Here is a 22,186-nt window from a genome sequence, read left to right on the forward strand (position 1 = left end):
CAACTACATTGTTTCACCAGTTTTCAGTAAAACACACAGCTCTTACTTTAAACATCGCTTTATTCGTTCCATAAAATTAAAACAACAACATCATAACCTTGTACTTTACAACACTAGACAATAAATACACACTAGACATTAGTTTACAGTTAGACTCTTGTGCACTGATGGTTTAAAAACCCTTAACAAGGGCAGAATTAATTTACTTAGTAAAGGCTGGAACATTCCTTCTGATGCTTCCAGAAAAAGGTTTGTGTGATTCAGGAACTTTAAAAGTCTCTGTTAGAATCTGAGTCAGACCCAGGACCTTTGGGGCGCACGGTCACCCCCGGAGCTACCACGTCCATCTTAGAGAGGGTAAGTTAGTGTGCGCGAGTGTAATGCTTCTCTGGCATGTGTCCTGGTGGAGAGGGCAGCACAGGGCCAACCAGCCAGCTGGTCAAGGCCCTGTCGAGCCTTCTTTGTTGCGTCCACACAGAGCAGTCTTTGTCCACGACCAAGGCACTGCTCTGCCTACGCTCCACACACACACCAGGCCTGTGTTTCATTCTCCTTTCACATTGTTGTTGGAGTGCTGGGCATGTTTTTCAGGCTTGGAGCTCCTGGGTCTGCTGGGCAGGAGGATCATAACCAGAATGCTGATGATGTGCACGGCGAAGTACACAGACCTGAGAGACAGAGAGAGGGAAGTTAAGCCAACAGCAACATTTACTTTAGAACGACCTGCAGCTTAAGACACGGTAAAGGAGGCGTGAAATGGACTGATTCTGTTCCTAAGAGCAGCAGAGTGTCAGAAGCAAGGAGCTAAAATAAATGAAAGCTAAATAATATTAATTAGCAGCAATGGTAGCATCAAGGAAAACCCTAACTGTGCCTGGGGAATGGCTGCCTGCTGCTGGTGCGTATAGAGAGAGACAGCTCACATTCCCTACTGCACTAGTTTGGTGAATGTGTTTACTGCCTCTGATGGGTTAAATGTAGACTCAAAACTAAATCAGACTCTCCCTCAGTGGGTGGAGCATCTGTGTCTATTTGGCCTCACTGTCAGGATTCTGCCAGCTGTGTTCTGATTGGCTCTCTGCCTCTCTTGGCCATGCTAAGTGGCAAAAGCTACCAGACTCTCCCTAGTGTTGGTTACCAACACAGTGCCAGTCCATTAAAGGGCACATTACCACTAAAAGAAAAATAAAACCCCTGGCTCCCATCACATCCAGTGTAAAGTAAATTAGAGTGGGTTGTCTTCTCTACAGTGTGTAGCACAAACCTCACCAGTACTCCGCACTATTGTTTACATCTCCATTTGCATGGTGTAATTTCAGTAGAAAGCCTCTGGTGTGTTCGACAGATTTGCCCCTGATGAGTTCATTAGCCGGTGTGGACTGAGAGTATGGGAGGGTCAGCAGGACCGAGCTCTTGCCTGTAATACTTCAGCGTGGGTTCCACTGCGAGCAGCAAGAAGGGCATGACGGTGTAACAGATGGTCAACTGCGTGGCGGCCCACGTCACCACGTCATAGGCAAACTTCACAGCGGGAGAGCCCAAAAAATACTGGCGGAAGTTCCTGCGCACCTGGGCACAAGTCCGAAAAGATACGGTCAGTGATAGGAAACAGAAGCACAGACAGGACAGTATTAATTTGACCAGTGATACACTGAGCTGAACTCACAGGACAATGCGTATTTATATGTATTATGAGTGTTCATGTGAGTATATTTAATAAATGTACAGTCACTGCTTACTTTTTTTTAGCTTTTACTACCTTTTAAAATATTCTTATAACATTAGTTTTTCCTGAACTTTTATATTTCTAGTATTTTAATTTATTCGATTATATTAATCTATGTATTTGCTCTGCCCCCTCCAGGGTGTGTTCCCGCCTTGCGCCCAATGATTCCAGGTAGGCTCTGGACCCACCGTGACCCTGAACTGGATAAGGGTTACAGACAATGATAATGTATTTGCTACTACTAGTATTTATTTTACATCTTACCTGCTTTATGTCTTATAGGTTTATCTTTTCAATTTATGCATTTCCTTGTAACTAAGTGGTTACCGGTGACGTACTCGGAGATTAAACGAAAATTCATTGCTTCATTAGAAATCTTTAGCTGAATCTCCTCTTTTTTAGACTTAAAAAATGTCCCGGCGGAATTTCACAAACATCTGGGATTGTGTTTTTCTAGAGCTTACATAGAACTTCGAGAAGCATTTCGTTCACAAACTAGTCCCACCCTCCCCTACTCCGATTGGTTCGCTTGAGTGAGAAGGGGGCGTGGTGAAGTAGCCTAAAATCTTCTGATTGGACGGTCTGACTGTAGAGCTACCGTTATTGGTCGATAACCTTCTCTGTAAACATTTAATTGGTCAGTCTGCACCCCCACCCCCGATCTGGTCCCCCTACTGTTAGAGAAATGTATCAACATTTGTTTTTGACATTCTCTAGCCCTTCAAGAAAGGTCTGTTTCTGACCACAGAGCTCAATCTAGCGATGACATTGACGCATGTAAAATCGCCAGCAACACAACTGCACTCGACACACTCGAGTATCTACTGCTCCACCACTACCCTGTCAGTGTCACCATCTGAATAAGGCCTGATTCGCAGCGGTCCTGTAGTCAGAAACTCACCAGTCTTGAATGGGGCAGAGGCCTAAGAGAATGGTGCACAATGGGCTCCTATGTGTATCTGAGTTGTGCTGATACTGTCATAAATATTGGATAGATATTTAGCGAAGATGAGTCAGCTCTTCCACATTACAATAAATGTCTCCTGAAATAACCTCGACACAGTGTTTATTTTAATGCATGATGCGTCTATGACCTTACAGAACTAATTATTACACTCCTCTTTAATGCTAATCTGACTTTACAAACAGACAATGTTTACAGTGCACCTAGAAAAAAGGAGGACTTTAAATGTCCACGTGGCTGGTCTTGAGTTTAAATGAATGCTAACACCGATGTCAGTGCGGAGTGTGTGTGAGAACTCACAGAGCGTGCAGCGAGGGTGATGGGAATGCCTGTGAGGAAGGTGAAGTAGTATCCTGGGTACACTCCGTGCCACAGTGCAGACAGCAGAAAGGTTAAAGGTGTGCGGTAATGTGGCACTCTGTCATAACACACACTGGACAGAACCACAGAGGACACATTTGAATCACACATCATAGCCTTCACTTCCTGAATATAAATAATGATCTAGTATTAAATGAGAGCTCATACACCCTGAACTGGATAAGAGTTACAGACAATGAATTAAATAATTAATGTTTGTTCACCCCGACCTGTGTGTGTGTGTGTTTGTTCTACTGCACCCTTTACTACTGGAACCAAAAGGAAATTCCCTCTGTGTGTGAATATACCTGTCCAATAAAGCTTGATTCTGATTCTGTAACCACCACCCCACCCCACCCCTCCAACTCACTACAAAAGCAAGGAACTGATTCTGAAGTAATCTATCAAGGTATTTCCTTCATACTGCTCTAGATTAGTCTATTTACATTCCTGTCAGCACCTCTTTCTCAGCAGATAGAGCAGCCTTTGTCACAGTTTCTTCCTGAAAACACTTATGGAACCTGCACGTGTTAACAGATATAATGCCTCATGTGCTGTATGTAATAAAGAACAGATTCGGTACATACCTCTTCAGCCAAACCCCAGTCTGAATGTTCCAGTTGTCTATGAATTCTTTGAAGCTGGTTGCTGTCTGTTCACAGAATAAATAAAAGTCACAGGGCATTCAGTGCAGTCCTGATGATCTTACACCAGGCCGATGCAGCATTTATCATCAGCAAATTAACCATGTTTCTATTGTACAGATACTAATAATGGTGATTATTCCTGTATTAAATTATTATTGTTTTTGTTCTGTATAAAAAAAGAAGGAAATAAACTCACGATAAAGTGAAATGTGGGAAATTAAAGATGGACTTTTAAAACAATCTGAAACAATTATAAAACATAAGTAATTATTATTATAATAAGAAATTTAAATCTTATGGTATGTACTTTGATATGTATCTTACACCACTCAGAAGCTTTATGAACAGACCGTGTTCATAAGGACAAACCTGCATAAGCCTTTCACGAAAACCAGCAAAAATATATACGTGTGTTAGACTGAAGCGGAGAGTTCATCGGGCTACATCACACATCAGCACACCTCGCTGATCAAAATCATAAGGCAGTGGCTATAATTAAATACCACTGAGCTCTATTACAGATGCACTGTGACTCAACAGGTTCTTGTTGTTGTACTAAGTACAGTGGAACCTCTACCTACAAACTTGATCTGTTCCGTGGAAAAGTTCGCTTCTCGAGTCAATTTTCCCCATTTAAAATAATGGAAAAGCAATTAATGCGTTCCAGACCCCACCCCGAAAGTCACTCTTTTTGCACTGATATGTGTTTACAACACTCTCAAATTAGTACAAAAATACATGTAGCGTTACTAAAAATAAAAGCGAAATAATGAAGTTGTAAGTGGTTACACATCGCTACCTTGAAGACGTGACGACTGGCTGGAGCAGTAACACAGGCACTGGCTGTATGACGGGAGGTGGGGGGTGGGTGGAATAACGGAGAGTAGGCGGTGAATGTGGGGAGACGAAGCGTAGATACGGCTTAACTTAGCACGAATTTCCATGTCTGCTATTTACACTAATGTTAAATTGCTAAAGCTACAATGTGCTAATCTTAAACGCTCACTCAAATCTGGGCGCTGGGAGACTCGCCTATTGGGGTCAGTGGACATTTCCAGCCGCCGGCTCGGGTTCGTTTCTAGAGTCATGGTTCGTTGGTGGAGGCAAAAAAATATTCAAATGCCCGGTTCGTATCTTGGAAAGTTCGTTAGTAGAGGTTCCACTGTACAAGACAAAAATAAACTCATTGTTACTTGAATAAAAGCTACAGATTTTTACAAATGTTATGTTTGGACGACAACTCAAACTGAACACAGCGTATGGCCCAACTTTCCTGAAACATAATCTCACTCAACACAAAGGTAATGATCCCATACGACACGGTATCGGTATAGTACACTGTGTATGGAAAGCAATCATACGGACATGTCTGTGTCTAAGCAAGCTCCCCTTTCAGTTCAGTTTGGCGCATTGTGATTCAAAAGTATTGAGAAAGCTGTGGACTTGTGCCATAATGTGCACTGAAGTCCCTCCCCCCACAAAAAGCTGCTTTTGTGGAGGTTATTGTGTATTTTATGACACAGACAGTGACATCTACAGTAAACCACCACTGAATTATTGCTTGTTTTCCACTCACCCTTAGTTTCAAGTGACAACCGATGAAGCTGAAATTTGGCCCTGTCCTACAGTTTAATCAACTACCAACTCGGGCTTAAAACCTGGACAAAATTACACAATGTCTCCTTGGATTCTGACTGCTGCGCTTGAACTCCTGAACCTACCTCTATCTTCCAGATGTGGATGTTAGAGATGAGGTCCCAGGACACTTTCCCTTTCTCGTCCACCCCACTGATCCCGTACCCTGCCGCGTTATGGATTGCGTCGGCTGATGGAAATATATCCAACACACATAGGTCAATGGACAGGTTTCTCCATAACAATTCAATTATAGACCCTTGCCATGGGCATTCCTAACCCCCTGACACAAAACAAGCATGTATACTGTGCAACTATACTGCAACTGCAAGCAATTCCATTGTTTTCTACTAAATGATCCGTTAAATTACTAGTGCTGACGTGATGTCTCACTACTTCTCTAATGATACCATGGAGATAGTGTTGTTTACCACACAATAGGTTCAATGAAGGCCATTGAGTCATCTGTCCAGTGGGAACCACACTCACCCAGAGTCCATGCAAAGTAGAACTTGGGTCTGGCGGCCTGGATGGAGACGAAGGCGTAGGCCACCCTCGAGAGGAGTGAGGCCTGGCTCATGAACTCTGGGTCGACGTTGTAACTGACAGGGAATGATTTAGTGATTGTAAAAAACCAGAAAACACAGCCGACGGACACCAGGAGCTTCTGGCACACGGTCCGCTGAGGAGGAGAGGATTAAGACATCAGTGTTATCGTATAAAAAGATAGGCATATGCTGCTGAGAGTGAACTACAACTTCACTCCCTCTAAACTTTATTACAAACCCCAGTCACACAGAGCCATTTGGCTGGGGGCCAGATAACACGCATTTCCACTGAAAGGCACTTACACTACTACTACCACAACTAATACTACAACCACCACCAATACTACCACCACTACTAACACTACTACCACCAACACTACTACCACCACCACTAATAATACTACCACCACTACCACCCCCCCACTAATACTACCACCACCACTAATAATACTATTACTACCACCCCCACTACTACTACCACCACCCCCACCACTAATACTACCACTGCTACCATCACCACCACCACTACTAATACTACTACTACCACCACCACTAATAATACTATTACTACCACCCCCACTACCACCACTACCACCCCCCCACTAATACTACCACCACCACTAATAATACTATTACTACCACCCCCACTACTACTACCACCACCCCCACCACTAATACTACCACTGCTACCATCACCACCACCACTACTAATACTACTACTACCACCACCACTAATAATACTATTACTACCACCCCCACTACTACTACCACCACCCCCACCACTAATACTACCACTGCTACCATCACTACTACTACCACCACCACCACTACTAATACTACTACTACCACCACCACCACGACTACAACCACTACTACTACCACCACCACTACTAATACTACCACCACTAATACTACTACTACTACCACCACGACTACAATCACTACTACTACCACCACCACGACTACAACCACTACTACTACCACCACCACTACTAATACTACCACCACTAATACTACTACTACTACCACCACGACTACAACCACTACTACTACCACCACCACTACTAATACTACTACTACCACCACCACCACGACTACAACCACTACTACTACCACCACCACTACTAATACTACCACCACTAATACTACTACTACTACCACCACGACTACAACCACTACTACTACCACCACCACTACTAATACTACTACTACCACCACCACCACGACTACAACCACTACTACTACCACCACCACTACTAATACTACCACCACTAATACTACTACTACTACCACCACCACCACCACGACTACAACCACTACTACTACCACCACCACTACTAATACTACCACCACTAATACTACTACTACTACCACCACGACTACAACCACTACTACTACCACCACCACTACTAATACTACTACTACCACCACTAATACTACTACTACTACCACCACCACCACGACTACAATCACTACTACTACCACCACCACCTTTTTTGCTTTTCTATTAGGAAATACATGATACCTGGCATCTGGAACCGGGTGCTTTTTTAGTACCTGCTCTATGCTGTTCCAATAAACAGATTAGAGCAACACAGACGTCTCCTTGGAGCCTGATGACTGGTTCTGCTCTTCTTTGCTAAACCAACTAAACCCTGAAGATATATGTTTTACTGAGGCCTCTGGTGGAGTATAGACTGCAGTCATGTCATTTGACTCTAGATATAACAAGACTTTATGAAAATAAGTGATTGGAGAAAACTAACTTGAATATAACTGATAGTCCTAAAGAGCAGCACGGTGGTGCAGCAGGTAGTGTCGCAGTCACACAGCTCCGGGTGACTGTTTTTGAGGAGTGTGTTCTCCCCGTGTCCGCGTGGGTTTCCTCCGGGTGCTCACATTGGTAGGTGGATTGGCGACTCAAAAGTGTCCGTAGGTGTGAGTGAATGTGTGAGTGTGTCTCGCCTTGTGAAGAACTGGCGCCCCCTCCTGGGTGTGTTCCTGCCTTACGCCCAGTGATACAGTGTAAGCTCCGGACCCTGAATGAATTGGAGAAGCGGTTGCAGATAATGAATGAATAATAGTCCACTTTTTTTTTTTTTTATATTTCTTCTATTATTATTTAATATTTATTTAATATTATTATTTTTAGTTTCTCTTTTTACTTTTTTAAATAATTGATTATTCTTTAAATTAATCTATTAATTTATGTAAAACCACTGAGATGTGTTTATATATCGACACGTCTGGTGTTTTGGGGGTCGGTATTTGATGTTTATGTGATTAAACTTTGAAAGCACCTTGTTAAAAAAATGCTCTCCTTGGACAATAATTAATATCAATATATATCACATTCTAAAATGTTTCAATAACATTGTTATGATTTTAAACATATTTTTAATATGTCAATAAACATTATTTACAGCGTCTTTCACTGAATGATGTTCATTACAGGGTGCTGCCGTCAGTTCACTGCACTCAATTTTAAAGGTTTTAAATTTTAAAAAATGTTCACAAAGCCAAGAGGTTTATGTTTGATGGTGACGTCATGTTTCTTCTTGGCAGTTTTTCCTGTGGATTTTATGTTGTTTATATCGATATCGGAATTATATCGTATCGACCAAAATTAAGAAATATATCGTGATATAAATTTTGGCCGTATATCGTCCACCCCTATGCTCGCCCATGAGCCCATCCCCAATCAAAACCTAGCTACTGCATGTTTTACCAATACACAATCTCAGTGTCGCTCCTGTCCTCCTACTCTGTAATAATTGTTGAATGGTAGTGTGGTCAGAAACTGACTACAGATGGAGTGGAAACAGATGAATTACTGATTACATAAAAAGTAGGTGGTTTCTAATAAAGTAGACATGTGCATTGTCAGCTAGCCTATAGTCCCAGGACGCTAACACGTCTGCTGTGTGCTTTCCTACATTACTACTTATGTTTGGTTGCTGCCCTCATGATCCAAACGCCACATTAAATCTATTCTCCTGTTTGCAGAACCTCTGTCCAGTGCCAGGCTGTTTCTCGTCTGCTCTTTGTGCCCGAGCCTGAGTGAAGGGTCTTTTATGAACGTGTAAATAGGACTATGAAGCCGTTTTTGTGTCTCACCACAGGCGAAGGGTCTGAGAGCACGTCCCAGCCGTTCTGCTCCTTGCTGCCCTCTCGCAGCTTCTTCAGCTTGCTCTGCACATGCTGTCCCTCTATGAACTCTTCATAGTCTTTATAATTGCTGCAGGGCCCTACTAGAATGCTCATGAAGTTCAGACAGTAGCTGAGATACTCCAGCAGAGAAGGTCTGGTCCTACAGGATGAAAGTAGATCATATTTTTAATGCACTTGAACATCAGTAAGGTCCTACAGGTTAATTGCTTTATTAACTGTAATGAACTGTAATTAGTTCATGTCCTCAGCTGAAGTGAGTGTGTACAGGACAGGGGCAGACCCAGACCACAGCTGGGAACATGTGTATTAAACTAACACGAATAAAATTGTAATGTGAACAAGTCCCTGCTCCACACAGCGGCGCCGTTGCTAGGAGACGAACGAACAGTCGCCGCGCTAAAACAAGTGAAAATAATTTTCAGTCTAAAACCAATAAGAACCTTAGAACTGTTATGAATTAACTAAAGTATTTGTACCGTTTAATATTTGGCTGTATTTGAGTCACCAGTAACCACTAATCATTCATACACACTGTTTACGGATCTGTAGACAAGTCACTCAGAGGGTGAGAGTCAGCGTGAAGTTGGGCTGCAACTAATGATTATTTTGATAATCGATTAATCTGTCGATTATTTTTTCGATTAATCGATTATTAATTGGATAAAAAGGAAGACGAGACAAATTTGGTTTCCTGTCTGTTACTCGCATATTCAGGACACCATCAGTGAGAACAGCTGCTTGCTGTGGTGTGCAGATCTTCTTCAAAACATAGTCAGCGCTGGGCTGTTTTTATCTGAGGTGAGAGAGAAAGTGTAGATAAGAACATACACCTTTTTTAAGTTAATAACTACTGATCTAAAATGCAGACAACAATGCAGGCAAACTGAAATGACATAAATGGATATTGGGTGACTGCCATGTGCTGAGAATAAAAGGGAAATTCAACTAACACATGATCAGATATCGTTAAGATATTTAAGATTTTAGAGAACTAATGTTGTAATTGTATAAGGAACACACAACCCACCATTATTAAAAATTAGTGTTTACATGAAGAATTAACCCAACCGTTACATTAATTTTATATTTATCAATATTTAACACAGTGTGTGTAATGTAATAAACACTTGGCTGTGAGACTCAAACACTAACACGCAATGCCACTCAGAAAAGACCTTGAAAAAGGCTTTAAATGTATTATTTTAAAAAAATATTTGGATTGATTTTTTTTTAACTCTGAATGTAACTGCTGCCACATTTAAGGTGGAACGGAAAACTCGCTAAATACAAGAGTGATATAAATGACTAAAAATGATCTTGTTTAACTGCTCTAGCAGGCTCTAGTGAGTGAAGAGAGAAACTAACGGCGCTAACGCTAGCTCGACTAAAACTACGGCCTGTTTGGGAACTGCTGGTCGAGCATTGACCCATTTAAGGTGGAAGAGAAAACTCGGAGACAGGCTTGTTCGCTAAACGCGAGTGTATTATCAATGTACTAAGAAAACAAATGTTGTTTAACTACTCTAGCAGGCTCTAGTGACATTTTAGTGAGAGAAAAAGTAGAATTAACTTACTATACTTCATCTCTATCACACACAGCTCCAACAGGCTTCATTTTCAGGTGCCTCGTGCAGTGATGATGTGCTGCCGTGCCATGAGAGATCAGCTGTGCACATTTTGCACCTAACGCTGTTCCTTGAAGGCGTTAATATAAAGTGTTCCCATACCCTCTGCTTGTGCTAACATTACCCTCTGCTGTGACCGCCTCCGCCATTTTTCAAACCCTTCTTCCAGAGTTCGTCACGTGTAGCAACTGCACCTGTGTATAATAACTTAGACCCAACTAATCGATTATTAAATTAGTTGCCAACTATTTTAACAATCGATTTTAATCGATTAGTTGTTGCAGTCCTAGCGTGAATCGAGGTCAAAAGCAGAAGAAATATTCCAAAAGCCAAAAATCAGAAGAGAGATAAACAAGTGCAAAAGGCAAAAACGAGTATCAAGCAAAAAGTAAAAAAAATATATTAAACCTTGACTTGTTTAAGAAATAGATGTCTGAGAACTGCAGAAATATCTCAAAATATACTCTGCAAATATGTAGAAAAAACAGAGATTAAAGGAACACTATTCAATGATTTTGAAGCTGTATTTTTAAAGGAAAATCATTGTAATGCTACTCTGACCTGTAATAGGGAGAAGAGAGCCTCTTTCATTGCTACTGTCAGTTCAGCACTGCAGACACTGCACTATGTAACTTTTGGAGGAGGGTAAAATAAAACACCCCTTCCCTACCAATTTCAGTACAGTGCTATAAAAGTTAATTGCACTAGGGGGAGCCCTAGAACCCCCCAAATCTTACCTAGTGTTCTTAAATGAGTAAAAACTATGTTCTAATGCAGAGAACACACTAAAGGCCAATTTATGCTTTTGCGTTGACTCAGTACAGAGACTATGCCCCATGTGACAAACTCAAGGCCAGCAGTGTCATTTGATGTGGCCCGCAAGAGCTTAAAAGATCTGACTGACTGCAATCTAGTGGCTTAACGCCATCGCTTCACGGGTAACAATCAGCATGAACAGTGGGAAATGGAGTTTATGGTCAATGCACGCTTTTAGACTTAATTATTAATTACTCCGCCACTAATTCTAAAGCGTGCACGGACCTTAAACTACATTTCCCACAATGCATGACGATTATGTTGTTCACCAAGTGATGGCATTCCACCACTAGATCACAGTGTATCCTCTTCAACGTGATTATTTCAACAAGTGGAATTAAGAAATAGCTACAAATATTGATCCTAAAATGTCCTTGAAAAGGAAAACGTTTGCTGCACAATATGTTCACAAGAGCTACGGCCCAAAACGACGCAGCTGTGAAAGCTAGCTTTAGTGTAGCTGAAGAATACGCTCACACGTCTAAGTCTTTTTCAGGGGGTGCATTTTTCAAGCAGTGCGTGCTGAAGGTCTGTGAGCAGGTGTGTCCCGACCGGATACAGACATTTTAAATTGTCCGTTTATTAAGGATACACCATCGCGGACCGAATTAAGGAACTCACAGGAAACCTGGCAACACAGCTGACCACAGAGACATGCAATTAACCCGACAAACTAACAGGATTTATGTTGTTTACAGAGCAACAAGCAAACATTTTTACATCTATGCAAATATTTATAAGTTGAAGTTAACATTAAGGAGTACTTGCATTTAATCTACATTATATTTGGTTACATTTATACGGTTTTACAGTTACATCTGGCCCTTTGAGGGCAATCATTATGCTGACGTGGCCCTCTGAAAATGTGTTTGACACCCTGCCCTATGCCGTCGCCTGCACAAGTGTCCTATGTCGTTGTGAAAGTTTATACTCATGCATTGGTGTCTGTATTGCTTGGCAATTACACCACCAAACCACTAGGTCTGCATTTCAAATATCTTCTTCAACCCTATGTAGTGCACAATGTAGTGGTATTAATTTTACAAATCTTTAAAGTGCACTATCTTTGGAGTGAAGTGTAGAGGAGTTAATTTTTGACACTAGAGTCTTTTCACCTACAATGTGTTAAGCATTAGTCGTATTATAAAAATCAGAACAGGGCATTAGAGTCATAATACGTCAGGGTACTTTTACAGACGTCATGTAAATGTTGATGTTGATGAACAGCTGTTTTACAGGTGTGTAAATAAATATACACTTTTCAATACAGTTAAGACACTATACTTTTCATTTGTCAAACTACTTTGAGTTGCGCTGGGATCAGTGCTTCTGGATTATACTGAGCTTTTTCATAAAACATTAACAGCACTGTTTTGGGTCACAGCTTTTTCACATCTATAGCATTGTTGTGGAAAAACGTTAATTTTAAATCTATGAAGAGTTTGTTAAGCTTCAAAAGACAAGAAGTCCGTACTCTGTAGAAGAGAACCCTGTCGTAATCGGGAATGGCTCAGATACAGAAATTAATTAATGAATTAAAACCTCTCCCTCTCTTGCTTTAGGTAATTTTAAGTATCAGTTTGGGGAAAAATGACTGTTCCTCTCTTCCACTCCCATCAGGGCCCATGAGGATGTGTAGAGAATTACAGTGTCAGCTTTGGAATGTTACCTGGAAAGTTCCCTCTTTTTACAAAGCCACACTTGGCCTAATCTCTGCTTAAATATAAACACAGCCCCTTTCAGAATGGACCTAATGCTATTCCACAAACAAGTGAAGGTATGGACATTTAACTGGTCTGGCATCACACTCACACACTCCTCTTAAAGATACATCCATCCATTATCTGTTACCGCTTATCCATTTCAGGGTCACGGTGGGTCCAGAGCCTACCTGGAATGATTGGGCTCAAGGCAGGAATACACCCTGGAGGGGATGCCAGTCCTTCACAGGGCGACACACACACTCACACATTCACTCACACCTACGGACACTTTTGAGTTGCCAATCCACCTACCAACGTGTGTGTTTTTTAGACTGTGGGAGGAAACCGGAGCACCCGGAGGAAACCCACACAGACACAGAGAGAACACACCACAATCCTCACAGACAGTCACTCGGAGGAAACCCACGCGCACACAGGGAGAACACACCACACTCCTCACAGACAGTCACCCGGAGGAAACCCACGCAGACACAGGGAGAACACAACACACTGCTCACAGACAGTCACCCGGAGGAAACCCACACAGACACAGGGAGAACACATCACACTCCTCACAGACAGTCACCCGGAGGAAACCTACGCAGACACAAGGAGAACACACCAAACTCCTCACAAACAGTCACCCGGAGGAAACCCACGCAGACACAGGGAGAACACACCACACTCTTCAGAGACAATCACCCAGAGGAAACCCACGCAGACACAGGGAGAACACATCACACTCCTCACAGACAGTCACCCGGAGGAAACCTACGCAGACACAAGGAGAACACACCAAACTCCTCACAAACAGTCACCCGGAGGAAACCCACGCAGACACAGCGAGAACACACCACACTCCTCACAGACAGTCACCCGGAGGAAACCCACACAGACACAGAGGGAACACACCACAATCCTCACAGACAGTCACCCGGAGGAAACCCACACAGACACAGGGAGAACACACCACACTCCTCACAGACAGTCACCCGGAGGAAACCCACGCAGACACAGGGAGAACACACCACACTCCTCACAGACAGTCACCCGGAGGAAACCCACGCAGACACTGGGAGAACACACCACACTCCTCACAGACAGTCACCCGGAGGAAACCCACGCAGACACAGGGAGAACACACCACACTCCTCACAGACAGTCACCCGGAGGAAACCCACGCAGACACTGGGAGAACACACCACACTCCTCACAGACAGTCACCCGGAGGAAACCCACGCAGACACAGAGAGAACACACCACACTCCTCACAGACAGTCACCCGGAGGAAACCCACGCAGACACAGGGAGAACACACCACACTCCTCACAGACAGTCACCCGGAGGAAACCCACGCAGACACAGGGAGAACACACCACACTCCTCACAGACAGTCACCCGGAGGAAACCCACGCAGAACACACCAAACTCCTCACAGACAGTCACCCGGAGAAAACCCACGCAGACACAGGGAGAACACACCACACTCCTCACAGACCCCCTGGAGCTGTGTGACTGCGACACTACCTGCTGCACCACCCCTTAAAGATACAGTTCTGTACAAAATCAAACTTACTTCTCCACTTGGCTCAGATGATACCAGATAGTTTCTAATCTTATTTAACAGTGCACTGAGCTAACAGGTTAATGTAAGTAATGTCAGAGATTATTTAAACCGGTTTAATTTGGTATCACTTCACCTGCATGCATTCCTATTTCATAAATATGCTGGTGGGACTGTTACAAAATATTACAGCATTAACAGAGCAATTTACCCATTACTGTAATTACAACCAGTGCATAACGGGAATGGCTTAAATACAGAGGGCATTTACTACAGGCCCGGTGTTAGAATTCTTGTTTAAAGTAGCACAGATCTTTACGAAGTTAGTAGTATCTTTATCAGATACATCCCTGATATGATCTGATGCCACTTTACTTTCACCTCCCTCTGACCTCTCTCTTTCCTCAGGAATAACCTGAAGCAGACAGAACCAATCATTTCACACGACAACAGCAGCTTACTCCAGCAACAAAATCACTGCAGCACATTTCTTCAGCTTAGTCATTTATCAGTGGATACAATGGTTCAGCTTCATTACATTTGAATGAATATATTGGTCTTTGCACTTGTGTTTACTCTGTCATTGTGTTCTACTGTGTACCACAGACTGTACATTTACTCTTACAGCATACAGCAGACGCTCTTATCCAAAGAGACTCATAACAGCGCTTAGTGTTCAGACATTTCTTATGGCATCAACTAAAGCTTTCAGCAGGAAAAACACAGCTCTGCTCTGTGTAGAATCCCAACTACATATATGTCTTTTTCTTCTGTGATACGACAAAAATAAAAAAAAAATAAAAGTGCATGCTGTTCTTGAGCGAACAAAATAAATAAATAAAAGAGCCAGTCCTGGCAGAACGTATGTGTGATATCTGTTGTTTAAAAGCTACAATATAATCATGTAGTGTCTTGCCTTAAGCAAATATCTTTGTAGAAACAGGTAAAGGATGTATACAGCACTTACAGAACTGCCAGCCGTCTCTGCTCCGGGGAGAGCTCGTCTTGTTTGCGACACATACCTGCAGATTTACACAGAATGAGGCATATCAACCCATCAGCCACACAGCAACATGACTTTCTCTTCCTATAGTGTGTGCATTATGTGATAACTACTTTTACACTTTACTTAGAGGTGTTCCTTACCATCGTGAACCTGGAAGGCTATAGTGGTTATCTTTTGTGTGACCATCATCAGTGGCCTATAAGAGGGGGGAAGAAAAACACAACAAAAACATATTACAAGATAAATGACAAGTGGAACTGAAGAGAATTCTAGAAGTTACGTAAGTGTCAAGGCTCTCTCCTTCCTCTCAGAAGCGAAAGGAATAAAGTTGTATATTATGCTATAGAAACAGTGCAGAAACAAATGGTTCGTCACGACCCGTCTCAGTGTACATACAGTCTTTAAAACATGTTTATCCAATAAATGCATCAATAAACACTCCTTTTTTTGGACAGAAGGAATCACAGATGGCCTCGTGGGCTGACTTCCCAGACATGGACTGAGAGTAGCCTTGGACTAGACTGCGACTTTAAGAATCATTTGCTGTAGAAAACCCTCAGTTGTCTAGGATTAAGCTTTATCTAGTGCTAAGAACCCAGTGACAGTGAATAGAGACGCAGGACAAAAATAAGAAGAGTTTTAAGAATAGAATTTAACGCCACAGGAAATGAACTGTGAATTAATTACAGGAAAGCATTTTCATTATGGTATTTAGTAACAGCTACAAGACTCCTAAACAAACCCTCAGTTATAAAAGCAGTGGGGTTCTGTTAAGAAGAAAACCAAAGGCAGAATAATGGGGAAATAATTATTTGCTGAGTCATTTGCTTTTGCAAGTTTCTCCAACCACTGTTTCATATGGTTTTCAAATTATTCTCATGCCTGCTGCCAAATGTTTTGATGGAAAAGCACTGCTGTGGGCAGTTTTATGGCAGTTTGATTAAATTAGGCCACTGGCCTGACACTGCGAGAAGAGAAACAATAGGAGAAGACCCGGCTCTATTCTCCAGTGACGGCCCCATTCCTGGGCTGCCTCGGATGGGTGTAGCTGTGCTGCTGGCTCCATGTTTGTCCGGCAGATAGAACGTCCTCTGTTTGGCAGACATACTGCTGACTTTGTGCAGCCTCTGCTCGGACCGCTCATGTGACGAGAGCCGTATTAGACACAGGGTGGCAGGGGCCGGGGACGAAAGGTACAGATAGAACGCTGACCAGAGCTATGTGGCAGTTGGCCAGAGCTACAGCCGGGCTTTGATAAACACATTTACCACCACAGTTTACTTAAGCATGCTCAAATGTTGTGCCAGTTTTCATTAGAAGTCCCCTCTATCAGAAGCTTGTTTAAAGGTTTAGACCAGTCTAGTTGGCATGCGCGGGCCGGCTACACTCTCACTGGACTGAAAACGAGAAGCGCAGAGATTGCCAGGCAGCGACGAGAGCCATGAATGGAACATCAGACTGTAACAAACTGAGTTTTGCAGAGCGGTATAATGAGATTCAACTGATACGACCCACACTCCCTCACCTCTCCCTGCTGGAAACCAGCCCTGCTGCACACCGAGGCCAAACTCCCCAAGCAACGATGACCAAACAGTCAGCCGAGAGTTCTCTCGCACCTTTGTTTGCTTAAGGGTGTGTTGCAAACTTTCGGTGAAGGAGAACCAACAGGATCAGCAGATAAGCAACAAATCAAGTCCAAGGGAGAGGCCAGATTAACAGAGATGCGTTTGTGTTACTGTGCGAGTGGGAGAAAAGCACACACGACAACTTAAAATGCCAGAATGTCAAATCTGACATGCCTTACACAGCTCATGGGCTACACAGGCATTGTGTGTCATTCCTTCATGCACTGTCTGTGACAGGTGTGCTTCCAGACATTGTTTGTCTTGCTAAACCTGTTTGAGTCAGTTCCTCTGATTGCTACTACCACAGACAGCATTCTCTTCAGTCCTCCCATCGCTATTTCCATTTCATCATCACGCTGAACTGGTTAGGCAGAGCACCTGTCGCCACCAAATTACAGAGAAAACGTGGTGCCGAGCTTCGTGACTCACCCTGAGAAGTCTGTGGACAGGATGCCGTAACTGAAGATGAAGACTCTGCTAACTTGGCACACTGTGAGGTAGCCCACCGCCACAAGCATTGAATACCTAGAGCACAGGACGTGGAAACATTCACATGTTAAAGCGGTAGTCCAACCGGTCCAATTGAAGAGGTCAAACAGAGGTGTGTTTCCCACACAGGGTCCTGGACACATTCTTCTTGAGTGGAGAGTCTCTGTTCAGAAAGCTGAGTAGAGCTGGTGTCTAACAAAGACTGAAGTAAAAACTAGTGGTAAGGGTATACGTGTAGCCCTAGACAGCTATCTGCTTATTCCACTAAAAAAACTGCACACTAAACAATCGGTTATAACTTATTACGGAAAGGTCTCTGACTGTTATAAATGAGATCATATGCAGGGGCTTAATAAACAACCCACATTCCATAAAAAGCACCTGCATATGACCGAACGAGTTAATCAGGAATGACTGGCTATACATGAAAACAACAACAAAGGGTGCCCGCCAACCCCCAGCCAAAACTGGTGACTCAATCAGAACCACCTTAGCTGATAGCATAGCGTGGCTAAGAATGAATTAATAAAGCATAAGCCACAAGAGGCTATACGTAACTGTGATTTTTATCAGGGGAAGGATGTGAAGTTTTATAAAACGACAGTCAATATAAAATATTGTAAAATACATAGATGTATTAATTTACAAAAAGGAATTCACAACAAACTATTCTTCCACCACACAATGTAGTCAGTTAACAGTGAGTCCTGTTGCTAGGCAACATTTGTGTGAAGGTTTAACTATATTAATTTGGCATAGACATGAATCAAAACCTGGTTTATTCAAGGTTTTAAGTTGAGTAGAAAAGCATAGATGTTTGTCCTCATTCTGTAGGGACTCTTACTCTAAACAAGACATGGCAGGAAGTAGAAATGGCTTAACTAATATAGCACTGTATTTCTGTCCCGATATCAACTCTCCTTCAGGGAGAAGTGAATAAAAATGACTGGGTCTAATACACTGCATTAATTAATGTGGAATTCAGACGTTGTGAGGTGGCCATGTTGTATTTTACAACAGCTTTAAACATGGCTCAGCCAATCAGATATCAGAACTGAAAAATATCCATTATATTTAGCTTCCATTCAGAACCTCCTCCTTAACCACTGCAAAAGACCACAACGCCAATCCTGGCACCAAAAAGGGCCCAGTGTGTCGTAAGTGTCCTTGCTAAAAGTGTCTGTGACTTACCAGTGAACTTTGTGAACACTTGCTTTGCACAGTATTACGTAGCAAACCAGCGTCAGGATGAAGACGTGCGATGCATACCTAGAGGAGGAGAACACAAGATGAGTCAGTGCACTGCAGAGGCACTGGTTTCATTTAGTCCCCACCTGTCAGCAGGTTACGTGGGTGGGACAGGTGCAGCAGGTTCTATTCTTTCATTGAGGAAAACCGTGAGAGTTGCTCAATGCCCAAAAGAGCAAAGTTGAAGCTGAGCCCAGGTGAAACTACATATAAACTACAGTGACGATCAGTTTATGATCAATTGGGACTCGTCACAAAAGTCAGATCTACACTTTTATACCAGTGAAAATATAGACTACAACAAAAACAACACCACATAGGGGCAGCAAGGCAGCGAGATGTGGAAATCACACCACAGCCACATGCAACAAGAGGATAGACCCTCAAAAAAGCACAGACAACATAACAGTGAAGTGTGTGTGGGGGGGGGTGTAACCATCACCACACCCGTCCTGCTTACCATCCAAAGCAGAATATGATAAGTGAGACCCCTAAGAATGTGGCAACAGCATGGCGCAATGCTGGACTGACGCGCTGAGGACTGAGACTTTTGCGGAACCAGAAGGCAGCGACCAGGCCAAACAGCTGGCAAATTATAAAGTTCACCTGCAGAGGAGACGTGAAGATAAAGGTCAAGAACCGTTCAAGACACAGTGCTAGGTTTCATACAGCCACAGCAAGCAGCAATAAGTGGGTAACATTGAGAGTCTGAGAATTTAATGAATTTCTCGTAGCCTCTGCATGATTCAATGGAGGAGTGAGACCTGTTCAGAGCGCTCTGACGTGCTATTATCTGGTCAGACTACTGAATATCAGTGGGGACGTCTGGAAACAGATACAGCTATTCTATTAATAACACAATACAGAGCTACCTGCTTTCTGGTATATATACTCGATTTACACTTGAAACTCTAAAACAAAGCAAAATAACACAATCTCCCAGGATTTAAACAACAAAGACATCACTGTTTTTGTGTAATGACTTACTGGGAGATTTATTTTTAGACATTTAAACGCTTTAGGCGCCTGGTTGCTGTTCACAGCCGCAGTGGAACATTTCTCTAGATTAAGATAAACACTTAAATGATTCTGAAGAAAATAGAACAAGGAAAAATAAGGTTAAATTCTGAAATATAAGTGGAATTCCCCTTTAGAGAATTTGAGAAACAGGCCAGAACACAAGGGCTGGTCAGACATGGCTCTGGTTCTAACATGGACTCACCAAGCAGCAATGCGACCCAAAGCACTGTACTAGGATTTGGAAGGTTCTGGAACTCAGTACTTCACCGTGGTGATTCAGTACTTTCTCATATACTTTAAATTATTTCATAAAAATAAATCTGAAAAGTCAAAAGCTGGAAAAGACCTGGAAAGGTGGATGGACATCAATGCACTTCACCCCAGTGTTGATACCTTTCCTACTCTGGGATTAAGCCTTGTCCTGGACTACAGTTTTCCTCCAACAGAAAAATGACCCAAACACATCATGACGTAGTCCAGAACTAGATTTACGTGGTGATATACTCACAGTCAAACATGTAACCCAGCTTTGCTCAGAACAAACAGTTAGGAGCCATAGCCCTGAGCTCTCCAGCAGCCCCAGGTCTCCAGCCCCACTCCTCAGACACGACCGTGAATGTGTTAACGGCTGTGGGTGTGAGTTGTTTGTACCTGGTCCAGAGGGACTGTGGTGAGGTCGCTGAGAGGCCGCAGCCATGTGCAGCCTGTGGTTGTGGAGCTGTCTGCCTGCTCCTCCATTCCGCTTTCACGCTTCCACACTTCCACACCGCGCCTCCCTGCTCCCAGCAGTCCGCCTCAGGGACCTGTTGCTCGGTCAGAGCCTCAGCGTCGAGCCGCGAGCAGCAGCACCATCTTCCCGCAGGCCTCCGGCACTTACACACGCTCCTTAACCCTCTCACACACTTATTAACACTCGCGAACACGCGCACACACTCACACACGCTCCCTGTTCAAACACACTCCTCCTGAAGATGTGTTGCTTGGTTATGGGGCGTGTCTATGCACAGTGGTGCTCTAGTCCCGCCCATTTCGGCCAGTCCGCGCCTTCTATTAGCCCCGCCCTCACTCGAGCATCTATGGCTGAGTAGAGCCTCTGGCTGGCCACGCCCCTTTCCTCGGCCAACTCCACCTTCCAAGCTGTGGCCCCGCCCTTTTGCTTTAACCTGTAGAGTGTGTTTTAGGAAATACCTGGATCTCCCTTCTATTTTTCTGAAATACAGGTTTTTTCAAAACTTTCAGAATGTTTTATATTATATTATTATTAATATATATTATATTTTTCATTCACTTCTGTGGAGTTTGCTTGTTGAGTGTGCTCTGGTGCTCACTGTCTGTTGAAGGGTCTTCATCCCACTCTCCCTCCACTCATCAGTGTGGGACGGCCCTCAGCATGGAGAGCCCTCCACGTGAACATGCAAATGAAGGCAGAGTGCATAGGTGGAGTGAGTAGGGAGCGGTTTGAGATTGGGGCTTCTTTTTGTGCCTGATTTCCTTATTCCCTTTTCTGTCTCTTGGCCACATCCCTGCACCAATGGGCTGTCATGTGACTGCAGCTCACGGGTGCATCTCCATAGGTTTTTTATTTAAGCCGTGTCTGTGTAGTCATTGATCACGTTTTATTATTGACTTTATCACCTCTCTGTACTTGGGGCTATTTTCTAATCTACTTTGCTTCGTTGTGTATACATATAACTTGCCTGGTGGTTTGTTTGTGTGTGTTTTTTCACCTCCGTAAATGCTTCTGACTCTGTGTTCACCCAAGTCCCAGCATTTGCCCTGTGGACATCTGTAGACATTCACTCTGACACTCACGCATTTACATCTGTGGACAGTTTCACAACATTGCTTAAGGTGCTTTTCTGGAGGTATTTCAGAAAGAAGGATTTCAGGTGGGGCGGCACGGTGGCGCAGCAGGTAGGTGTCGCAGTCACACAGCTCAAGGGACCTGGAGGGTCAAGTCCCGCTCCGTCTGACTGTCTGTGAGGAGTGTGGTGTGTTCTCTCTGTGTCTGCGTGGGTTTCCTCCGGGTGACTGTCTGT

The 22,186-nt window shown here is 43.3% G+C and overlaps 1 protein-coding gene across 1 annotated transcript; it reads right to left on the reverse strand.

Moving 5' to 3' along the window:
• Nucleotides 1–80: 80 nt before the first annotated feature.
• Nucleotides 81–21,140, reverse strand: mboat1 (membrane bound O-acyltransferase domain containing 1). The gene is made up of 13 exons (XM_066682883.1): nucleotides 20,799–21,140; nucleotides 19,588–19,733; nucleotides 19,071–19,148; nucleotides 17,820–17,915; nucleotides 15,906–15,961; nucleotides 15,727–15,781; nucleotides 8,998–9,190; nucleotides 5,822–6,014; nucleotides 5,419–5,522; nucleotides 3,638–3,702; nucleotides 2,991–3,123; nucleotides 1,418–1,569; nucleotides 81–668 (listed from the first exon to the last, which is right to left on the reverse strand). The coding sequence occupies exons 1-13, from the start codon at nucleotides 20,883–20,885 to the stop codon at nucleotides 545–547; spliced, it is 1,482 nt and encodes a 493-aa protein (XP_066538980.1). The 5' UTR covers nucleotides 20,886–21,140; the 3' UTR covers nucleotides 81–544.
• Between the last annotated feature and the right edge of the window lie 1,046 nt (nucleotides 21,141–22,186).

Source organism: Hoplias malabaricus, chromosome 10 (genome assembly GCF_029633855.1).
Source record: "Hoplias malabaricus isolate fHopMal1 chromosome 10, fHopMal1.hap1, whole genome shotgun sequence".
NCBI classification, from domain to species: domain Eukaryota; kingdom Metazoa; phylum Chordata; class Actinopteri; order Characiformes; family Erythrinidae; genus Hoplias; species Hoplias malabaricus.

What these genes read in the sequence shown, in the direction of transcription:
- mboat1 (XM_066682883.1), bottom strand. Translation starts at nt 20,885, where the DNA reads ATGGAGGAGCAGGCAGACAGCTCCACAACCACAGGCTGCACATGGCTG. An exon ending in TCCACATCTGGAAGATAGAG is followed by an intron (nt 3,703 to 5,418) that starts GTAGGTTCAGGA and finishes TTCTGTGAACAG; the next exon opens with ACAGCAACCAGCTTCAAAGA. An exon ending in ACTGGGGTTTGGCTGAAGAG is followed by an intron (nt 3,124 to 3,637) that starts GTATGTACCGAA and finishes GGTTCTGTCCAG; the next exon opens with TGTGTGTTATGACAGAGTGC.